This window comes from Euleptes europaea, chromosome 18, assembly GCF_029931775.1.
Source record: "Euleptes europaea isolate rEulEur1 chromosome 18, rEulEur1.hap1, whole genome shotgun sequence".
NCBI classification, from domain to species: domain Eukaryota; kingdom Metazoa; phylum Chordata; class Lepidosauria; order Squamata; family Sphaerodactylidae; genus Euleptes; species Euleptes europaea.
Window position 1 is genome coordinate 28,362,263 of NC_079329.1, and position 17,468 is coordinate 28,379,730.

Here is a 17,468-nt window from a genome sequence, read left to right on the forward strand (position 1 = left end):
CAGCGTATGCCAGTGGTAAAGCAGCTTCATAAAATCAGCTCCAGAAGAGTCCAAGCACAGGGAAGCCTGAGCCCACCAGAACTATCTTGGAAAGTGTGAATTTAAGGCGCAGGGGTCAAGATGGGGAACTTGTCCCAGGCTCGGCTCTGCCATACGCAAGATCTTTTGGGTTATTTATTTGTTGGCAGGACCAAACAGAGGGGGAAATGCCCAACTTAAAAACAAAGTTGGGTAACCTAAAAAAAGTAAAGGTAAAGGTCCCCTGTACAAACACCGGGTCATTCCTGTCCCATGGGGTGACCTCACATCCCGACGTTTTCTAGGCAAACTATGTTTACGGGGTGGTTTGCCAGTGCCTTCCCCTGTCGTCTTCCCTTTACCCCCAGCAAGCCGGGTACTCATTTTACTGACCTCGGAAGGATGGAAGGCTGAGTCAACCTTGAGCCGGCTACCTGAAACCGACTTCCGTCGGGATCGAACTCAGGTAGTGAGCAAAGCTTGGACTGCAGTACTGCAGCTTACCACTCTGCGCCACGGGGCTCCTGGGTAACCTAAAACCACGTGCTAAATGCAGCCCGCAGGCCTTCTTCAGTGGTCTAGTAAAACATATTAAGGACAAGAAAACATAAACTAAGAGAAAGGATGGTTTTGTATCAGCCCGGGTATGTATTTAAAAATGTATTCCAAATGGACTATGTGCTATGAAAACAGATTGTTACTAAAATATGCTTTGACTTGTGAAAGTACTGCATTCCTTGGATGTGCGCTTTTACAACCCTGTATTTCCTGTTTAATTAAATTTTATTAATTTTATTAAACCTTTTGGGTTTTTAAAGAAGAAGAAGAAGAAGAAGAAGAAGAAGAAGAAGAAGATTTTTACATGCCGCCTTACTCTACCATTTGAGGAAGAATCAAACCGGCTTACAATCACCTTCCCAAGGTCACCCAGCTGGCTTCATATGTAGAAGTGGGGAAACCAACCTGGTTCACCAGATTAGTGTCCACCACTCTTGTGGAGGAGTAGGGAATCAATGCCAGTTCACCAGATCAGAGTCTGCCGCTCTTGTGGAGGAGTGGGGAACCAAACCTGATCCTCCAGATTAGAGTCCACCGCCACAAACCCTGCCTTTCTCTCCAGTGGGAATTTAGAGCCCAGGTTCAAGTCCCTGTCTACCATGCAGGCTTGCTGGGTGACTTTGGGCCATTCACACACTTTCTGCCTAAGCTATCTTATGGAGAGGAGGATACAATGGAGGAGAACAATGTAAGCCACTGAGGGTCCATGCTGGGGAGAAAGGAATAAACGAAGTACATAAATAAGGAGCCCCGTGGCAAAGAGTGGTAAGCTGCAGTACTGCAGCCCAAGCTCTGCTCACGACCTGAGTTCGATCCCAACGGAAGTTGGTTTCAGGTAGCCGGCTCAAGGTTGACTCAGCCTTCAATCCTTCCGAGGTCGGTCAGATGAGTACCCAGCTTGCTGGGGGTAAAGGGAAGACGACTGGGGAAGGCACTGGCAAACCACCCCGTAAACAAAAGTCTGCCTAGGAAACGTCGGGATGTGATGTCACCCCATGGGTCAAGAATGACCCGGTGCTTGCACAGGGGACCTTTACCTTTACCTTTTTACATAAATGAATAAACTTTGTTGAAATCATAAAATTCTTTCTGAAGAGGGGATCGACAGACATGCTCTTACAATTGGTTTTGTTCCACAACATCTGCTACATCTGGGACTAAAGAAAGCCAAGGGGAGGGGCTGTGGCTCAGTGGTAGAGCATCTGCTTGGCATGCAGAAGTTCTCAGGTTCAATCCTCGGCAACTCCAGTTAAAGGGACTCAGCAAGTAGGTGATGTGAAAGATCTCTGCCTGAGACCCTGGAGAGCTGCTGCCCGTCTGAGTAGGCAATACTGACTTTGACAGACCAAGGGTCTGATTCAGTATAAGGCAGCTTCATGTGTTCGGGTGTCTACCAACATCTCATTGACATTGAGCTTCAAGATGATGATGCTCTTCTTCCTAATTCTTTTAAAAACCTTAGGTCAAGGGTAGGCAATTATTCATCCCCTTACCTAACTAAAATTACTTCCCCTACATTAAGACGGGCCTTTTCTTCCATTTGATGCCCTTCCATCAGCTGTACTTTCAGGAAGGTTTCTTCATTTCCTAAGAGACACACAAATGTTCTTGCTCTATGGATGTGGTGGAGACGCTAGGACATATATTGTTTCATTGTGAATATTATGATGATGCCAGAAATTGTTTAATTACTCCCCTACTCTCTCAGCTTGTACACTCTTACACCTCTGAGGTCTCCTTGGTGGAATATTTACTGGAAGATAGGGTGACTTTTATTTCACACTCGGTAGCAAAATTTTGCTCCTATGTCTGCTGGAAAGCCTTAATGATGAATAAAGGTCTTACAGGTAAATCTTCAGGTTAATCAGCACGGATGAGATGCTGTAAGCAGGAACTGTATAGTTTTATCATAGGATGTATATTTTATATTTTATGCTGGCCTTTGGCTGTAATAAAGATGATGATGATGAGTACAGACAGGTGAGGGCTCTTATACCTTAGGACCTGTCCCAAATTGGTTGTTTATTGCACAATCAACCAGTAACCATCTGAGAAGATGAGTCCACATGGCCTCTTTCCCTTCCAGGAAAAAATCTTTCACTTCCAAGCATTCTTTTGCTATCTTAACATCCTTGCTCTTTCTTTCCTTCCTTCCTTCTTTTTGACATCTTCTTTGTGGGTGACATTTTGCTGGTAAGCTTTTCAGCAGCAGCCCTCAATTTGTTTAAAATAACACTCTGGAAAACAAATGTACTTCTTCCGGCACCCTATGGTGAACCTCCGGGATTCACTGCTGCAAGACAATCACTGGAAAAGGAATGAACGCTTTCACAACAAAGCACCCAGCAGTTGCTATTTGTTGCAAGAGCTAAACGGAGCCTCCATGTTCACAGGCAGCACACCTTGCTAACCACATGCTGGGAATACACACTGGGTTAGGGCTTGCAGGCTTCCAAAAGGCACTGTGTGGGCTGTCTTGAAAACGCAGCGGAATTGGAGGGAACCTGGGCTGGATCCCGCATGGCAAATGCTTTCATTTTTGTGCAAGAGTTTGGCAAACCCACGACTGTGCATAAACACACCACCACTACGTCTCAAATCAACCATTGCCATATTTGCTCAAAACCTCACTCCACAATCACTGCCCTGCTGTACTTTCCCCGTCCCTCGAGAGATCCAAAACCTTCCTGCTTCTTTCGTGCTTAATTTGCAACGCGGCACCCGCTCAAGACACCTCGGAGTGTTTCTTTTTCAATTCCGTTGGCAGAAGCAAAGCCCTGCTAATTTACGAGCCTGTCTCAAGGTCCCCTCCCCCTTTTTTTATTCTGAACATGCTGCGTCTAATTTATTCGAGCGTGTATGGATGTAATTGCACACAAAAATACAATACAAACAAAGCCATGCCTGCGAGTCTGGGAAGAGGACGTTATTATCAATGGAAAAGGGACCTCTGAATGGAGGAGAGCCGAGCTCTATGGGTACAGTATGTGCCTTGCATGCAGAAGGTCCCAGGCTCAACCTCTGGCTTCTCCAGGTTGTGTACATATCTTTTTTTTTTTTTTAAGGCTACCGAGTTGCAGGGCTGGAAAATGCCTCTGAGAGAGCTCCTGTAGACGGAAACACCCAATATTGGGATAGGTAGCCCGAATCAGTACACAAGGGGTTTGTCTGAAATTAACACATGAACACATGAAGCTGCCTTATACTGAATCAGACCCTTGGTCTATCAAAGTTGGTGTTGTCTACTCTGACCGGCAGCGGCTCTCCAGGGTCTCAGGCTGAGGTCTTTCATATCACCTACCTGCCAGGTCCCTTTAACTGGAGATGCCAGGGATTGAACTTGGGACCTTCTGCATGCCAAGCAGATGCTCTACTACTGAGCCACAAAAAGGCTGGTTTGGATCTAGCTTTTAAAGATTTGCCATTTCCCCTCTCTGATCCACTGGAGCCAATTACCAAACTGGATGCCCCCCCCCCAACTCACCAAAGCAAGACCCAACAAGGGACTGTTTTTCCTTGGCCAATTAGCAGCCGGCGATTAAAAGCTCCAAGGCCTGCCAAGGCTTAATCTCGAAAGTCCCAATGAACTGATCTGTTCCCGCATGGAATTAATTTGCTAACAAGGATTGGGAGACGTTTTCACCTTTCCTGCCAAAAAAACCCCTTTCGCCGCCCATCCTTATCTCTTTTCCCCTCTGGGATGCCAGGGTGATGGCGGCAGCAGCATGTGGGTCCTAAGACCCAAGCAAAAAAGGGGACGAGACAGATGGGCAGAGGAGGCTGAGTCAGTGGCAAGGGCGAGCCGGTAGAAACCAAAGCAGAAAGGGGATTGAAACAACACCCCCTCCCGTGTCCTGGTGCAACCTCTCCGATCCGCTGAGAGCATCTCTTCGGCAGCAGAACACATCCTGTGCCAAAGGCACCTATGAAATTCGACTGAGGACCCAGCTGGACAATCAAACTGCATTCACCTTTTAGGCCCGAAACCCTTTTCCAGCCACCTGTGAAACCTCTGGCAAATGCCTTCTTCTCCATCTGATCTCTGCCACCCCTGCCCTGAGGGACTGTTGCCTTTTGTGATGGGGGCAGGACCCGGGTTTCTTTTCCAAGAGCTGCAGGTTGGCGGGGGGGGGGGGATCTCTGCAGGGAGACGTCAGCTGTCACTTGCAGACAGGGATAACATGCGTCAGTCCGCACAGTGACGACAACGACAGCAAAGCAATTTGGGGCCCGTTGGTGAAAACGCCTTTTAATTAAGCCGTCCATGGCATCCTGCCTGCAGAACGACGGCATGCCGACAGTCACGGTTGGGGACCGTGGATAAATAAGCGGTACCTTTGGGCACTCCAAAGTATGCCTCTGTGTGTGTCTTGGTTTTGATAGCTGAAGCGATTTAACGGACTGTTTTCTACGGGGACTGTTGCGAGTGTTGCTCCCCAAGTCGAGCATCTGAGAGAGGGGCCAGCAGAATGAGACCTCCTGTCCTGTCCTCGTCTCACCGGGTGGCCCCCGAGGGTAGTCTTAATCTTTCAGCATCAATTTCCCACCCGCAAAATGAGAAGGCCCTGGGTGGGATCCTTGCATGGGAGGAGGGATGCCCCGTTAACAGAACTGAAACTCTGGAGCCAACTGAAGAGCCCTAACAATACCGCTCTGAAATAGGGCATGGGTCTGCTTTTCTGCTGCTTGAAGCCAAGAAGTGGGCGGTCCTGTCTTGGGCAAATCAGCGCATCTGAAGCTACCATCACCCGTTTCAGATTTATTTATCAAATCTGTACCCCAGCCTTTCTCCACAGAACTCAGGACAGCAAAGAAGAAAAAGAAGAAGGAGAAGGAGGAGGAGGAGGAGAAGGAGGAGGAGAAGAAGAAGAAGAAATTTTGATATGCCGACTTTACCACTTAAGGAAGAATCAAACTGGCTTACAATCACCTTCTCTTCCCCTCCCAACAACAGACACCCTGTGAGGTAGGTGAAGTAGGTTAGTATGAGCCAGGATTTGAACACAGATCTCTCGAGTTGAGGGATGACACTGCTCCATGACACTGGGCAGAAACCTAGGACCCCCAGCTATAAGGACAGCTCCCAGCTATCAAGAGAGTGGCACTCGGCAGGGCCTGTTCCAGGACCCCCCTCTCCTCCTCTGACCCCCACCAGGACCCCCACTCATGCTCTCTTTCCAGCCCACCCGCATCCCCGCCTGCCTGTGCGTCCTTCCTTCCCCCTGCCCGTTTGTCAGCCTTTCTCCTGGCTGTATGTTCTTTCCCTGATGACGCTGGCGTGTGTGTGCAGACAGGAACCCTAACACTGAGCCCAAAAAGAGTAACACCCCCCTACACCACCTGCAGGTTCCTCCTCAGCGACATGTGATGGGGGGGGCTCTGCGGCAATGGGCCCTGCCAGAAACCCTGGGTCCTGGCAGCTGCCCCACCTCAGGGTATGGTGACGCCAGCCCCAATACTTGGTATGTCTTGCCAGATTGCTCCATGGGCTTCCAGTGTCCAATCCACAAACCCTTGGAACAGTATTTACCCTTAAATGTGGTGTAGTGGTTAAGAGTGGTGATTTGGAGCAGTGGACTCTGATCTGGAGAACCGGGTTTGATTCCCTGCTCCTCCACATGAGCAGCGCAGGCTGATCTGGTGAACTGGATTTGTTTCCCCACTCCTCCACATGAAGCCAGCTGGGTGACCTTGGGCTAGTCACAGCTCTCAGCCCCACCTACCTCACAGGGTGTCTGTTGTGGGAAGGGGAAGGGAAGGTGATTGTAAGCCGGTTTGATTCTGCCTTAAGTGGTAGAGAAAGTTGGCATATAAAAACCAACTCTTCTTCTTCTTCTTCTTATCCCCCCCCCCACTAACAACCTCCCTCCGTTTCGGAAAGGGATACAATAGATCTCCCTGCCGTTTGGTGGGTTCCAGTTAGCCTTTTAAAACACTTCACTCAAAGACAGCTCATTCCTGCCCCCCTCCTCCAAGGTGCACAAGAAAGGCCTTGCAAGCAAGGGGGGAGGGTTGGAACGCAGCCCACACACCCTGTATTAATAGCACCCGAGCAATCGGCGCTTAAAATAGGCCGCAAGGAGCAAGAAGGCGGGTCTTGGCTGACAGCAACCTATTCTGCAGAAGAGCAACCGTGACGCAAGAAAAATTAAAAGGGCTGCTTTTAGAAACGCACACACCTACTGGGACGCCTCCCGCTGAATGTCCAATACATACCCACGCACAGGTTAATACTCTGCAACAGCTTCCCAGAGTCTCCCTAAATGGGGCATCTCAAGAAGCGGCGTATCGTTTCCACCAAGGCATCGTTTTCACCCTTGGCATCTCCGGCAAAAAGGAGTTTTGTTTCCTTCTTGGAAAAGGCTTTTGCCCAAGACCCATAAAATAGGTCTCGTGCCACTAATCAGGATAACCTAAATTCCACCCACATGCACAGTTTGGCAAAGGTTGACGCTTCCACATTTCGAATTTTATATGTGACTCCCCCGCCCCCGGCATGCTGGTAACTTTTTTCCTTATATAATACGGAGAACCCTTACTCAGTGGCAGAACTATAACATATACTCCGTGTGCCTAAGATCCCAGCTTTGGTTGCCTCTGGTAAAGGATCTTGGATGGCAGAGCCAGAAAGACCTCTCTGCTGCTAATGACACCCTAATGTCTTGGACTATCAGCAAATCAAATAAGGTGATGCCATATAAGGGAACTCCGTATGCTCGTATTCAGACTTAACCTTTTCAACAGACATAACCTTTTCAGCAGCCTCTCCTTCCAGAAACACCACTTTCACTCGTTCGCCAATTTAATCATGCTTGCTTTTCAAAGAAAGTTTGGATTAAGACAATTTGCCCGAAAACATTCCCAGCTCTTCCGCCACTCCATTTATTTTAGATTTAAGACTGCCCGGTTACTGCTTAGATAGAATCATATAATGGAATCATAGAGTTGGAAGGGGCCATATAGGCCATCTAGTCCAATCCTCTGCTCAATGCAGGATCAACCTAAAGCATCCCTGACAAATGTTTGTCCAGCCACAGCTTGAAGACTGCCAATGAGGGATCATTTATCTGACTTCCTAGAATGCTATATCCTTTTATTCTTGTCTATGCGGACAACAGGCTCCTGCCAGTTAGTAAAGATTCAGATGCCAATGGGGTCGCCTTTCATAAGAAAGGCGACCCCATTGGCATCCCAAAGGGGACAGGTTCACGTATGGTTCATCCTCTGGACCCGTTTTCAGTGCTAACATCCACAGGAAAGAATACACATGAAACAATATGGAAGCACGTAGCTTTAAGTGGACAGCTGTGTTCCCAACATGACTACAAATTCATGGTTTGAACCATCTGTAGTGAGTCGCAATGTCTGAACGCAGACAAGTGCAAACAAACCAGTACTTGTTGCTTATACCTGGGAGACCGAGCAGAGTTTGTTACAAAAACCAGGGTTAAAACAAACCACGGTTTATTATGACATCTGAATGCTTTTCTTCCTCAATGAACAATGATAACCGCTAGACCCCAGCAATCAGAAGGGGACCAGCGGACCAGGCTTGCCAATAATCTTGATCCCCAAGACGTTTTTATTTAAGAAATTAAGCACAAAACATAGCAGTCTGACTCTGATCTCCGTAACCCCAGGGTAACATGCCTCCCCACCCCCACCCCAAGTATGAGATGCAGCAGTTCAAGAAATTGCATTTACAGATCTGGAAACTGTACCCTAAACTGTGATGTTTAAAGGCTGCACTTCTGAACAAGAAAGGCCTTCTGAACAAGCTCAGAGACATGGTCACTTCACACATTCTGATCGCAGGGCAGGGCACGGTTTCAGAGCGAAACCCCATTCAAATAACGCCCTGAAAGAGTACAATATTGGCCAAACAAGTGAAGAGGCACCTTTGTCTCCCCCACTGCTCATATTTATTTATTTATTGCATTCAAATATTTATACCCCACCTGGTAAGGGGCAGTAGCTCAGTGGCAGAGCATCTGCTTGGCATGCAGGTTCAATCCCCAGCATCTCCAGTTAAAGGCACTAGGCAAGTGGGTGATGTAAAAGACCTCTGCCTTGAGACCCTGGAGAGCCGCTGCCGGTCTGAGTAGACAACAGTGACTTTGATGAACGGGTCTGATTCAGTATAAGGCAGCTTCATGTGTTCATGTGTTCCTCTTGGTTCAAGGAGGTTTACAAATCATAGTTAAAACATCACAGATTAAGCCCCCAAACACCTCCCTTCCTTAAAAGATGCCTGCCGTTCATACCCCCTCAAAAGCCCCGACAAACAGCACTTCCTCAAGATCTCCGATGAAGGGGTCTCCCCTCCATGCTTCAGCGGGGGGCCATCCCAGTGTGGCAGCCATGATGGAGAAGGCCTTGGTGCTGGTCTATGGCATGCGGGCCACCCTAAGCGGAACAGCTAGCAGTGGCAATGGTGGACCTACATTTTGAGAATTCAGATGTCTTTTTATGGTTCCGATTGGCTCTAGCCTAAGAGCTCAGCTGTATTACTATTAAGCCGTGCACCAACAAAGGATTTGAGGATCCAGCTGCCAAAATGAGTAGTCTCTGGGGAGCTCAGCAAGCCCATACAGTTGGGGGTTCGGGCACTACAAGCCCCTGAGAAAATTTTGAAATTGGACCAATGACAGGGACATTTTGAGGCCATATGAAATGGGTATTAATAGAGCATATTCTAAGGTCAATATTAAGTGCATCAACCCATTGGCTTATGGTTCTATCACTAAAATAGCCTTATTTTAATAACAAACGCTAAAAAATCTCCATCAATTTTGTTGGAAAATTCACTCATTTAAAAAAAAGTTCACTCATTTAAAAAAAGGGGCCCCTCCGGGATTAGGGCCCCTGAAGCTTAAGCTTCATTAGTTTCATAGTAGATCTGCCACCGAGGAGCTGAGGACAGTAGATGGTGCACAGGAATATATGGGTAGAGCCGGTCCTTCAGATATGTGGAAACAATGGGGAGCCCTGCCTTTCCCCCATATTTAAAAAGGTAAAGGTAAATAAAGGTCCCCTCTGCAAGCACCGGGTCATTCCTGACCCATGGGGTGACCTCACATCCCGACGTTTCCTAGGCAAACTTTGTTTATGGGGTGGTTTGCCAGTGCCTTTCCCAGCCATCTTCCCTTTACCCCCAGCAAGCTGGGTGCTCATTTGACCGACCTCGGAAGGATGGAAGGCTGAGTCAACCTTGACCGGCTACCTGAAACCGACTTCCGTCGGGATCGAACTCAGGTCATGAGCAGAGCTTGGGACTGCACTGACTCCCAAATACTGATCATTTGCAGGGACCGATGGCCTTTAACAGCTAGAAGAGAGGCGCCAGCTCACCCTGAAGCCAAATAACTGGTCCTGTGGAGAGCTCTGCCTTGGCCCCTTCCCCAAGGAGCGGCCTCGACTCTGGTAAACAAGACAGAAATAACCTCAGGGAACCCGAGAGCCCCTCACTGTCGGGAGAGGCCTGGCGAGATCCTTCAAGGATACTGATACCATTGGAAAAGTTTGGCTTCTCTCGGAGCATGGCATGTTTGCAAGCGCCACTCGCCACTTCCCGCAGCGTACCTGCTCCGTCCACGCATGAGGTGGGGGAAACCGACCCTGGACCCCCAAAGTTAAAGGACCTCAGGCAGCCAGGCAGAGAAAGATCTTCCCCTAATGATTTAAGCTCAATTCAGACATCACACACACACACCGCAATTTGTTCCCCAGGGGCGTGAAAGAGTTTAAGTGCCAAGCTTCTGAGCTCCCCCGTCTCTCTCCCCGGGACTTATTCCAATTAATTGTGACATTCGAATGTGGGAGCATTCACTAACTAAGGCTTGTCTCTTTCCCAGCAAACAGAAATTCTTGACCGCAGTTCAATCCTGATTAAGAATCCTGGTTCTTGGAAAAGAAACTAACTCCCTTATGAAAGTGCCCTCATTCTGATAATTCCGATAACTGGAACCCAATTGAAGACTTCCGTCTCAGGGCACTGTGCAAAGGGAGAGGATGCATGGGCCCAGCAATTAGCTCACGCGCCAGTGCGGCTTAGCGGTTAGAGCGTCAGATTACAGTCAAGGAGACCCAGGTTCAAATCTATTGCACTCTACCGCAAAGCTCACAGGGTGAGGATAAAACTGATGGAAGGGCATCACATAGGCCAACCTGTGGTCCTAGTTTTTTATTTAATCATTTATATCTCACCTTTCTCCCCAAAGTGACTTTCTCCCCAAAGTGACTCTTCCCTCCTCCATTTTAGCCTCAAAACAACCCTGTGAGGTATATCACAATGGGTAACCATGTTAGTCTGTCACTAACAGTAGAAAAGAGCACGGGTCCAGTAGTACCATAAAGGCTAACAAAATTTCTTGCAGGGTATGAGCTTTCGTGAGCCACAGCTCACTTCTTACAAGATACATGAAGAAGTGAGCTGTGGCTCACGAAAGCTCATACCCTGCAAGAAATTTTGTTAGTCTAAGATGCTACTGGACTCTTGCTCTTTTCTACTGTGAAGTAGGTGAGGCTCAGAATATATGACTGGCCCAAGGTCACCCTGCAAGTTTCCATGCCTGCATGGGGCTTCTTGGAGGAGAAGGACGGGATTAAACTGCCGTCGATCAAAAAAAATGCCCATCACAAAGGAACCCCAGTTTGTTTGCGATGTCTGAATGCAACCTTAAAGCTGCTCCAAGTCAGAACAGACAATCCCGGGCGCAGGGGACCATATGCTGTGGCAGCCGGCAGCCAGAGCGTACGCGTGGGAGGCCACGGTGGTGCTCAGGGGTGCGACTGTGCGGGCAAGATGGCTCGGCTTTCCAGCAGGCAGCCAGATTTGATGACTTTCAGCCTCATTTTCTGACTATAATCGCAGCATGGAAAATGTCAACGAAACCCTCCGGGATTTTCTTGTGAACTTTGGATCAGAAGTGTATGAGTGTGTGTGTGTGGAGGGGCTCTTGCCACTTCATGGGGGGGAAGTCTCTGCTGAGAAAGAAAAGAGGGCATAGCCAGTTGCTGCTGGGCATCTCCCTGGCTATCCAGAACAGGAAACCCAACCAGGAAGCCCGGCAGAGGAGGAAAAGTAAAAGTAAATCACGGCTTGGGAACACATGAACACATGAAGCTGCCTTATACTGAATCAGACCCTCGGTCCATCAAAGTCAGTATTGTCTACTCAGACCAGCAGCGGCTCTCCAGGGTCTCAGGCAGAGGTCTTTCACATCACCTACTTGCCTAGTCCCTTTAACTGGAGATGCAAGGGATTGAACCTGGGACCTTCTGCATGCCAAGCAGAGGCTCTACAAACTGAGCCACGGCCCCAGAGGTCTTTCACAGTACCTACTTGCCTGGTCCCTTGAACTGGAGATGCCGGGGATTGAACCTGGGACCTTCTGCATGCCAAGCAGAGGCTCTACAAACTGAGCCACGGCCCCAGAGGTCTTTCACAGCACCTACTTGCCTGGTCCCTTTAACTGGAGATGCCGGGGATTGAACCTGGGACCTTCTGCATGCCAAGCAGATGCTCTACCACTGAGCCACGGCCCCTCTCGAAGCTCCCCAGGCTAGCTTTGCTGGATTCCCTGGAAGGTCTACCTGCCACAGTTACTTCTCTTCCATCTGCCAACAGGGAGGGAAGGAGAAACATACTAAAGTAAGGCATGGTGCCAGATACTTCCATTTGTATTCCTGTATTGCATTTTCTTAATCTGGAATTGTTGTCATGGCTGCTGATAAAACACAGTGATTAAGAGATGTGCTTATGATGCTGAGGCCATTTATGCATGGGAGGTTTTGCCTTGGATTTGCCACTCTCTACATACACATTTCCCCCATTTAAATTCTTAAAACTCTGCATGGGGGCTTATTTTTGAGTTCTGAAAGCTTGGATGGGGAAAATGTGCGACTGGAGAGTGGCAAATCCAAGGCAAAACCTCCCATGCATAAATGGTTTGAAAGTCACGGGTTTAAATCTTATCCTTATGCCATAAATGGCCTTAGTTAGATATGATGGCCTTATTTATTTATACACCTTTTCCCCAACAGGGGCTCAAAATGACTCACACTGTTATCCTCTCCTACATTTTATCCTCACAGCAACAATCCTGGGAGTTGGGTTAGGCTGAGTGTGTGTAATGGCTAGCCCAAGGTCATCCAGCGAGCTTCCACGGTAGGGTGGGGATTCAAACCCAAGTTTCCCAGATCCTATCACGATACCACACTGAGAAACCACCAACTTTCCAACTCTTCCCCGCTCAATGTGCAGTAGACTAATACTGACCTATCCTACAGAGTTTTAAAGATTACGAAATCCTAAAATCTGCCCTGCTGGATCAGACCGGTGGTCCATCTGGTCCCGCATCCTGCCTCAATACAGTGGCCAACCAGTTCTTCTGGAGGTCCAATAACAGGGCATAGAGGGTGAGGCCTTCCCCCGATGTTGCCTCCTGGCACTGGTAATCAGAGGTTTACTGCCTCTTTATATGAGGGTTCCCTCAAGTTACCATGGCTAGTAGCCATGGACAGACTTAATAAATCACGCCAGTTAGCTGCTGTGAACATCTCAGAATTACTACTACACCCACAAGCATGCATTAACCAGATTCATGTGTGTTAAGTGCCGTCAAATCGCTTCCGACTCATGGTGATCCTATGAATCAATGTCCTCCAAAATGTCCTATCCTGAACAGCCTTGCTTAGATCTTGCAAATTGAGGGCCGTGGCTTCCTTTATGGGCCTTCCTCTTTTCCTGCTGCCTTCAACTTTTCCTAGCATGATTGTGTTTCGGGTGACTCTGGTCTTTTCACAATGTGACCAAAGTACAATTGCCTCAGTTTCGTCATTTTAGCTTCTAGGGTCAGTTCAGGATTGATTTGATCTATAACCCAATGATTGGGTTTTTTTTTTTTTTTTTTTTTGTAGTCCACAGTCGTAACACCCTCCTCCAACACCACACTTCAAACCAGATTTCATACCCATACATAGTAATAGGGAATACGATGGCATGAATTAACTTGATCTTGGTTGCCAGTGACAGATTCATACAGACACATAAAACACTTGATGACTGTAAAAGTCAAGCAACGTCTGCAGTATAGATCGCAACTGATTTCCCCAGCCGCTTCAAATGCAGTGACTTTTTTCAATGGGGCTGGTGTGGAAGCGCCGTGCCCAGTCACAAAGACCTGATCCGCATGACTGGCAGGCCCCACACCATCCATCGTGGAGAAGCACCACTTTCTCAAACCACTTGAATGAGCAGCCACTCCCACTGGTGTGACTGCAACCCCTCAAAGGAATATCCTAAGCAAATGGGAGAGGCAGGTCACAGCCCTGCTGGCAACTCCACATCCTCTCACAAGTACCCACATGGAGGTTGCTGAATGTATGCGTCAGGCCCAAGAGTGAGAGTAATCCAGCGATACACCTGGACCACTGCTTGGTCCTATTCATACCTGTATGCTTTGAGAAGCCAACATGGCTGAAAAGTAGGCCAGGATAGGGAGGAGGAGGAGGAGGAAGAGAAGAAGAAGAAGAGTTGGTTTTTATAGGCCGACTTTCTCTACCACTTAAGGAAGAATCAAACCAGCTTACAGTCTCCTTCCCCTCCCCACAACAGGGAGGTGGGGCTGAGAGAGTTCAGAGAGAGCTGTGACTAGCCCAAGGTCACCCAGCTGGCTTCATGTGGAGGAGTGGGGAAACCGACCCGGTTCACCAGATTAGAGTCCGCCACTCGGTTCTCCAGATTAGAGTCCACCGCTCTAATCCACATCACCACGCTGTTCACAAGTTAAAGTGAATGCACATACAATCTGTCTACAGTATACAATTGATTTTTCTTTCTGCATGCGTCGAGTAATTCTCACGTAACATTCAACACGTGTACTGTACGACATGTGATTCAAACTCCATATTTATCCAGGTACTGGTGCCTGGTTTCATTTGTAAAGTGAATGCATGTCGGCTCTTTCTTACAGACGTATGCACATCCACGCAGGATGTATAAGCGTTCCCGGTAATGCGTGAACAGGGCTCCTCGGTACGTCCATCACTCGACTGCTATGACATCAAGTGACAACTTGAACACACGAACGGATCATCACTCACAAACACATTCATATCCCTGAAACTGCAATGTCTTTTTTTCATTCAGCGGCCAGAGTATTCAAGCGTTTTCAGAAATCAGGCGATGTTGCACATGTAAACAGGTGGCGTTTCCCCACCCAGTTTACAAGTTTAACCGCGTAGGTTAAATCCACATGGGTAGCCACATTTGTCTGTGGCAGCAAAATAAAGCAGGAGGTCACAGCTTCTCTTTGTAACATTCCCCACTCTGCCCCTTTCTGTTATCAGCAGTTTTAAGTATAAATTCATCCGCCGAACGCTTCACACATCTGATGAAGTGAGCTCTGAGTCACCAAGGATTATGCTGGAATAAATTTTGTTAGCCGCTGGACTGGTGCTTTCCCACAGGTTAAAGCGCATTGAGTACACCACCAGAAAAGGGGGGGGCTACATGGTGGGGCCTCGAGAGTCACTGGGACAACAGCCCCAAGAGATGCCCCTTTGGCAGGGATGAGAAAAAGTAGTATTTTCCAGGGGTCATTTGGGTCACGAGCTGAAAATGACTGGGCTGCGGGTCTTAAGCAAAGATCGGTTAGGATTATTTGGGGGCCAGGAAACTTAACTTCCAGCTAGATCTTAACCCTCTTAATCTGTTCACGGCTCAAAACCAGGGAACAGAAAAACCCAAGGACCGCTGCGACTCTGAGCATAGGGAGAGAGCGCTTTTTGGTGCTGGAAAATCCTCCCGCAGGCAGGGATCCCAACGCTAGACATTTTGGAAAAGGGGAAAATGGCTTGGAGGCGGGGAGGGGGGGAAGGAGCTTTCGCTGCGGCCAGGGGGAGAAAAGACAGATGGGTCTGGAGCCTTTCCCGGATCCTCGGTTCCAATTCAGAAGGTCAGATGAGGACAGAAATGGGGGTTTTTGGGGGGGGGAGGAGCGACCGCTGCTAGGCTATCCTTAAGGATTTGGAGGGGGGGTTGCGAGGAAACCCTTGCGGAGGGGGGTGGGCGACAGCCCCGCGTGTCCAAGGACCCGGGCGGGGGCGAGATCGGGACCCACCTTCATGATGCCGGCGGCGGGGGCGCTCCTGGCCGGGCCGGGGGGGTCCCTCTCGGCCGAGTGGTCGCGGCTGCTGGCGGCGGAGCCCCCCGAGGGTCGCGGCGGGCTGGGCGGGGCGGCGGCGCGGGGGGGCGCGGGCCGGGGCGAGCCCGCGGGGGGGAGGGGCGCGGGGGTCCCCTCCGCCATCCCCCCCGGGGGCGCCCAGCAGGCGCACCGGCCCGGCCCGCAGGGGCTCCGCAGCGCCTGCCCCAGCCGCCGCCGCCGCCGCTTCGCCTCGCCGGCAACGGAGGCGCGAGCCAAGGAGGGACGCGGCCGGCCAGCCGGCCAGCCAGCCAGCAGACGCCGCCGGGGGGTGGAGGGGCGGGGGGGGGACGGCCGAGGCGGGGCCACGCAGGGTACAGCCCCCTCCCCACGCCCCTGCCTCGGTGCCGCCCCCCCCCCGCCGCCCCACTCAGCCCCGCAACCGCTTGCGCACGGCGGCGCGGGTTGCCAACCTCCAGGTGGGGCTCAAAAACAATCCAGCACACAAATTTCAATGCAATACAATTATATCAAAAGTGCAAGGGGACACGTGGATACTTAGCTCTAAGATAACGACGAACTATACATATATATTGACAAACTATATATATATATATACCACATATATATATATATACATATACATACACATACATATAGATATAGTGTATATATAGTGTGTGTATATATATATATATTGTATATATATGTGTATGTGTGTGTGTGTATATATATAAAATTGTATATATATATTGTGTATGTTTGTATATATATATTGTATATATGTGTGTGTATATGTGTGTGTGTGTGTGTGTATATATATAATTGTGTATATATATTGTGTATGTATGTGTATGTGTGTGTGTGTGTGTGTGTGTATATATATATATATATACACACACACACACACACACATATATATATACACACATACACACACACACTCATATATATATATATACACACACACATACACACACTATATATATACACACACACACACACACACACACACACACACACACACAATATATATATACACAAATATGACTCAATAAAGGAAGCCACAGCCTTCAATTTGCAAGATCTGAACAAGGCTGTCAAAGATAGGACATTTGGGAGGACTTTCATTTATAGGGTCGCCATGAGTCAGAAGCGACTTGACGGCACTTAACACACACACAAATACACAAATATACAAATTGGACAGATGAATTCTTCTTTCCAAGTTAAGTACACTTTATATCATTTTGTACTGCAGAATTGTCAATATGAAAGGTAGACAATGTGATTTTGACTTCATTGGGAGCCGTTCTGGCCATTGGAATTTTGCGAGTATGAGGAATTTGTCCTAGTCTTTCTTTTCCTGTGATGATTATGATCAGCTGATGAAGCCTTTGGCAAAACGTGAATATTGATCTAAGCGACACGTCCTTACTTGTCATCTCTTCTTCGGCTGTCTTCATTGGGGACTTCCATTGTCTACCTTTCATATTGACAATTCTGCAATACAAAATGATTTAAAGTGTACTTACCTTGGAAAGAAGAATTCATCTGTCCAATTTGTATATTTGTGTATATATTGTATATATATTGTTCGTCATTATCTTAGAGCTAAGTATTCACTTGTCACCTTGCACTTTTAATATAATTGTATTGCATTGAAATTTGTGTGCTGGTTTGTTTTTTAACATTACTATACAGCACAGAGCCTCGTTTTTCTTCGGTCAACCTCCAGGTGGTGGC

The 17,468-nt window shown here is 48.4% G+C and overlaps 1 protein-coding gene across 1 annotated transcript in view; it reads right to left on the bottom strand.

The window, feature by feature from the left end:
• Positions 1–15,887, bottom strand: part of LOC130489756 (inactive phospholipase C-like protein 2) — a 45,693-nt gene extending 29,806 nt beyond the window's left edge. Inside the window, exon 1 of the mRNA XM_056863548.1 lies at positions 15,702–15,887. Within this exon, the coding sequence (XP_056719526.1) occupies positions 15,702–15,887 (186 nt within the window). The remainder of the gene's footprint in view (positions 1–15,701) is intronic.
• Between the last annotated feature and the right edge of the window lie 1,581 nt (positions 15,888–17,468).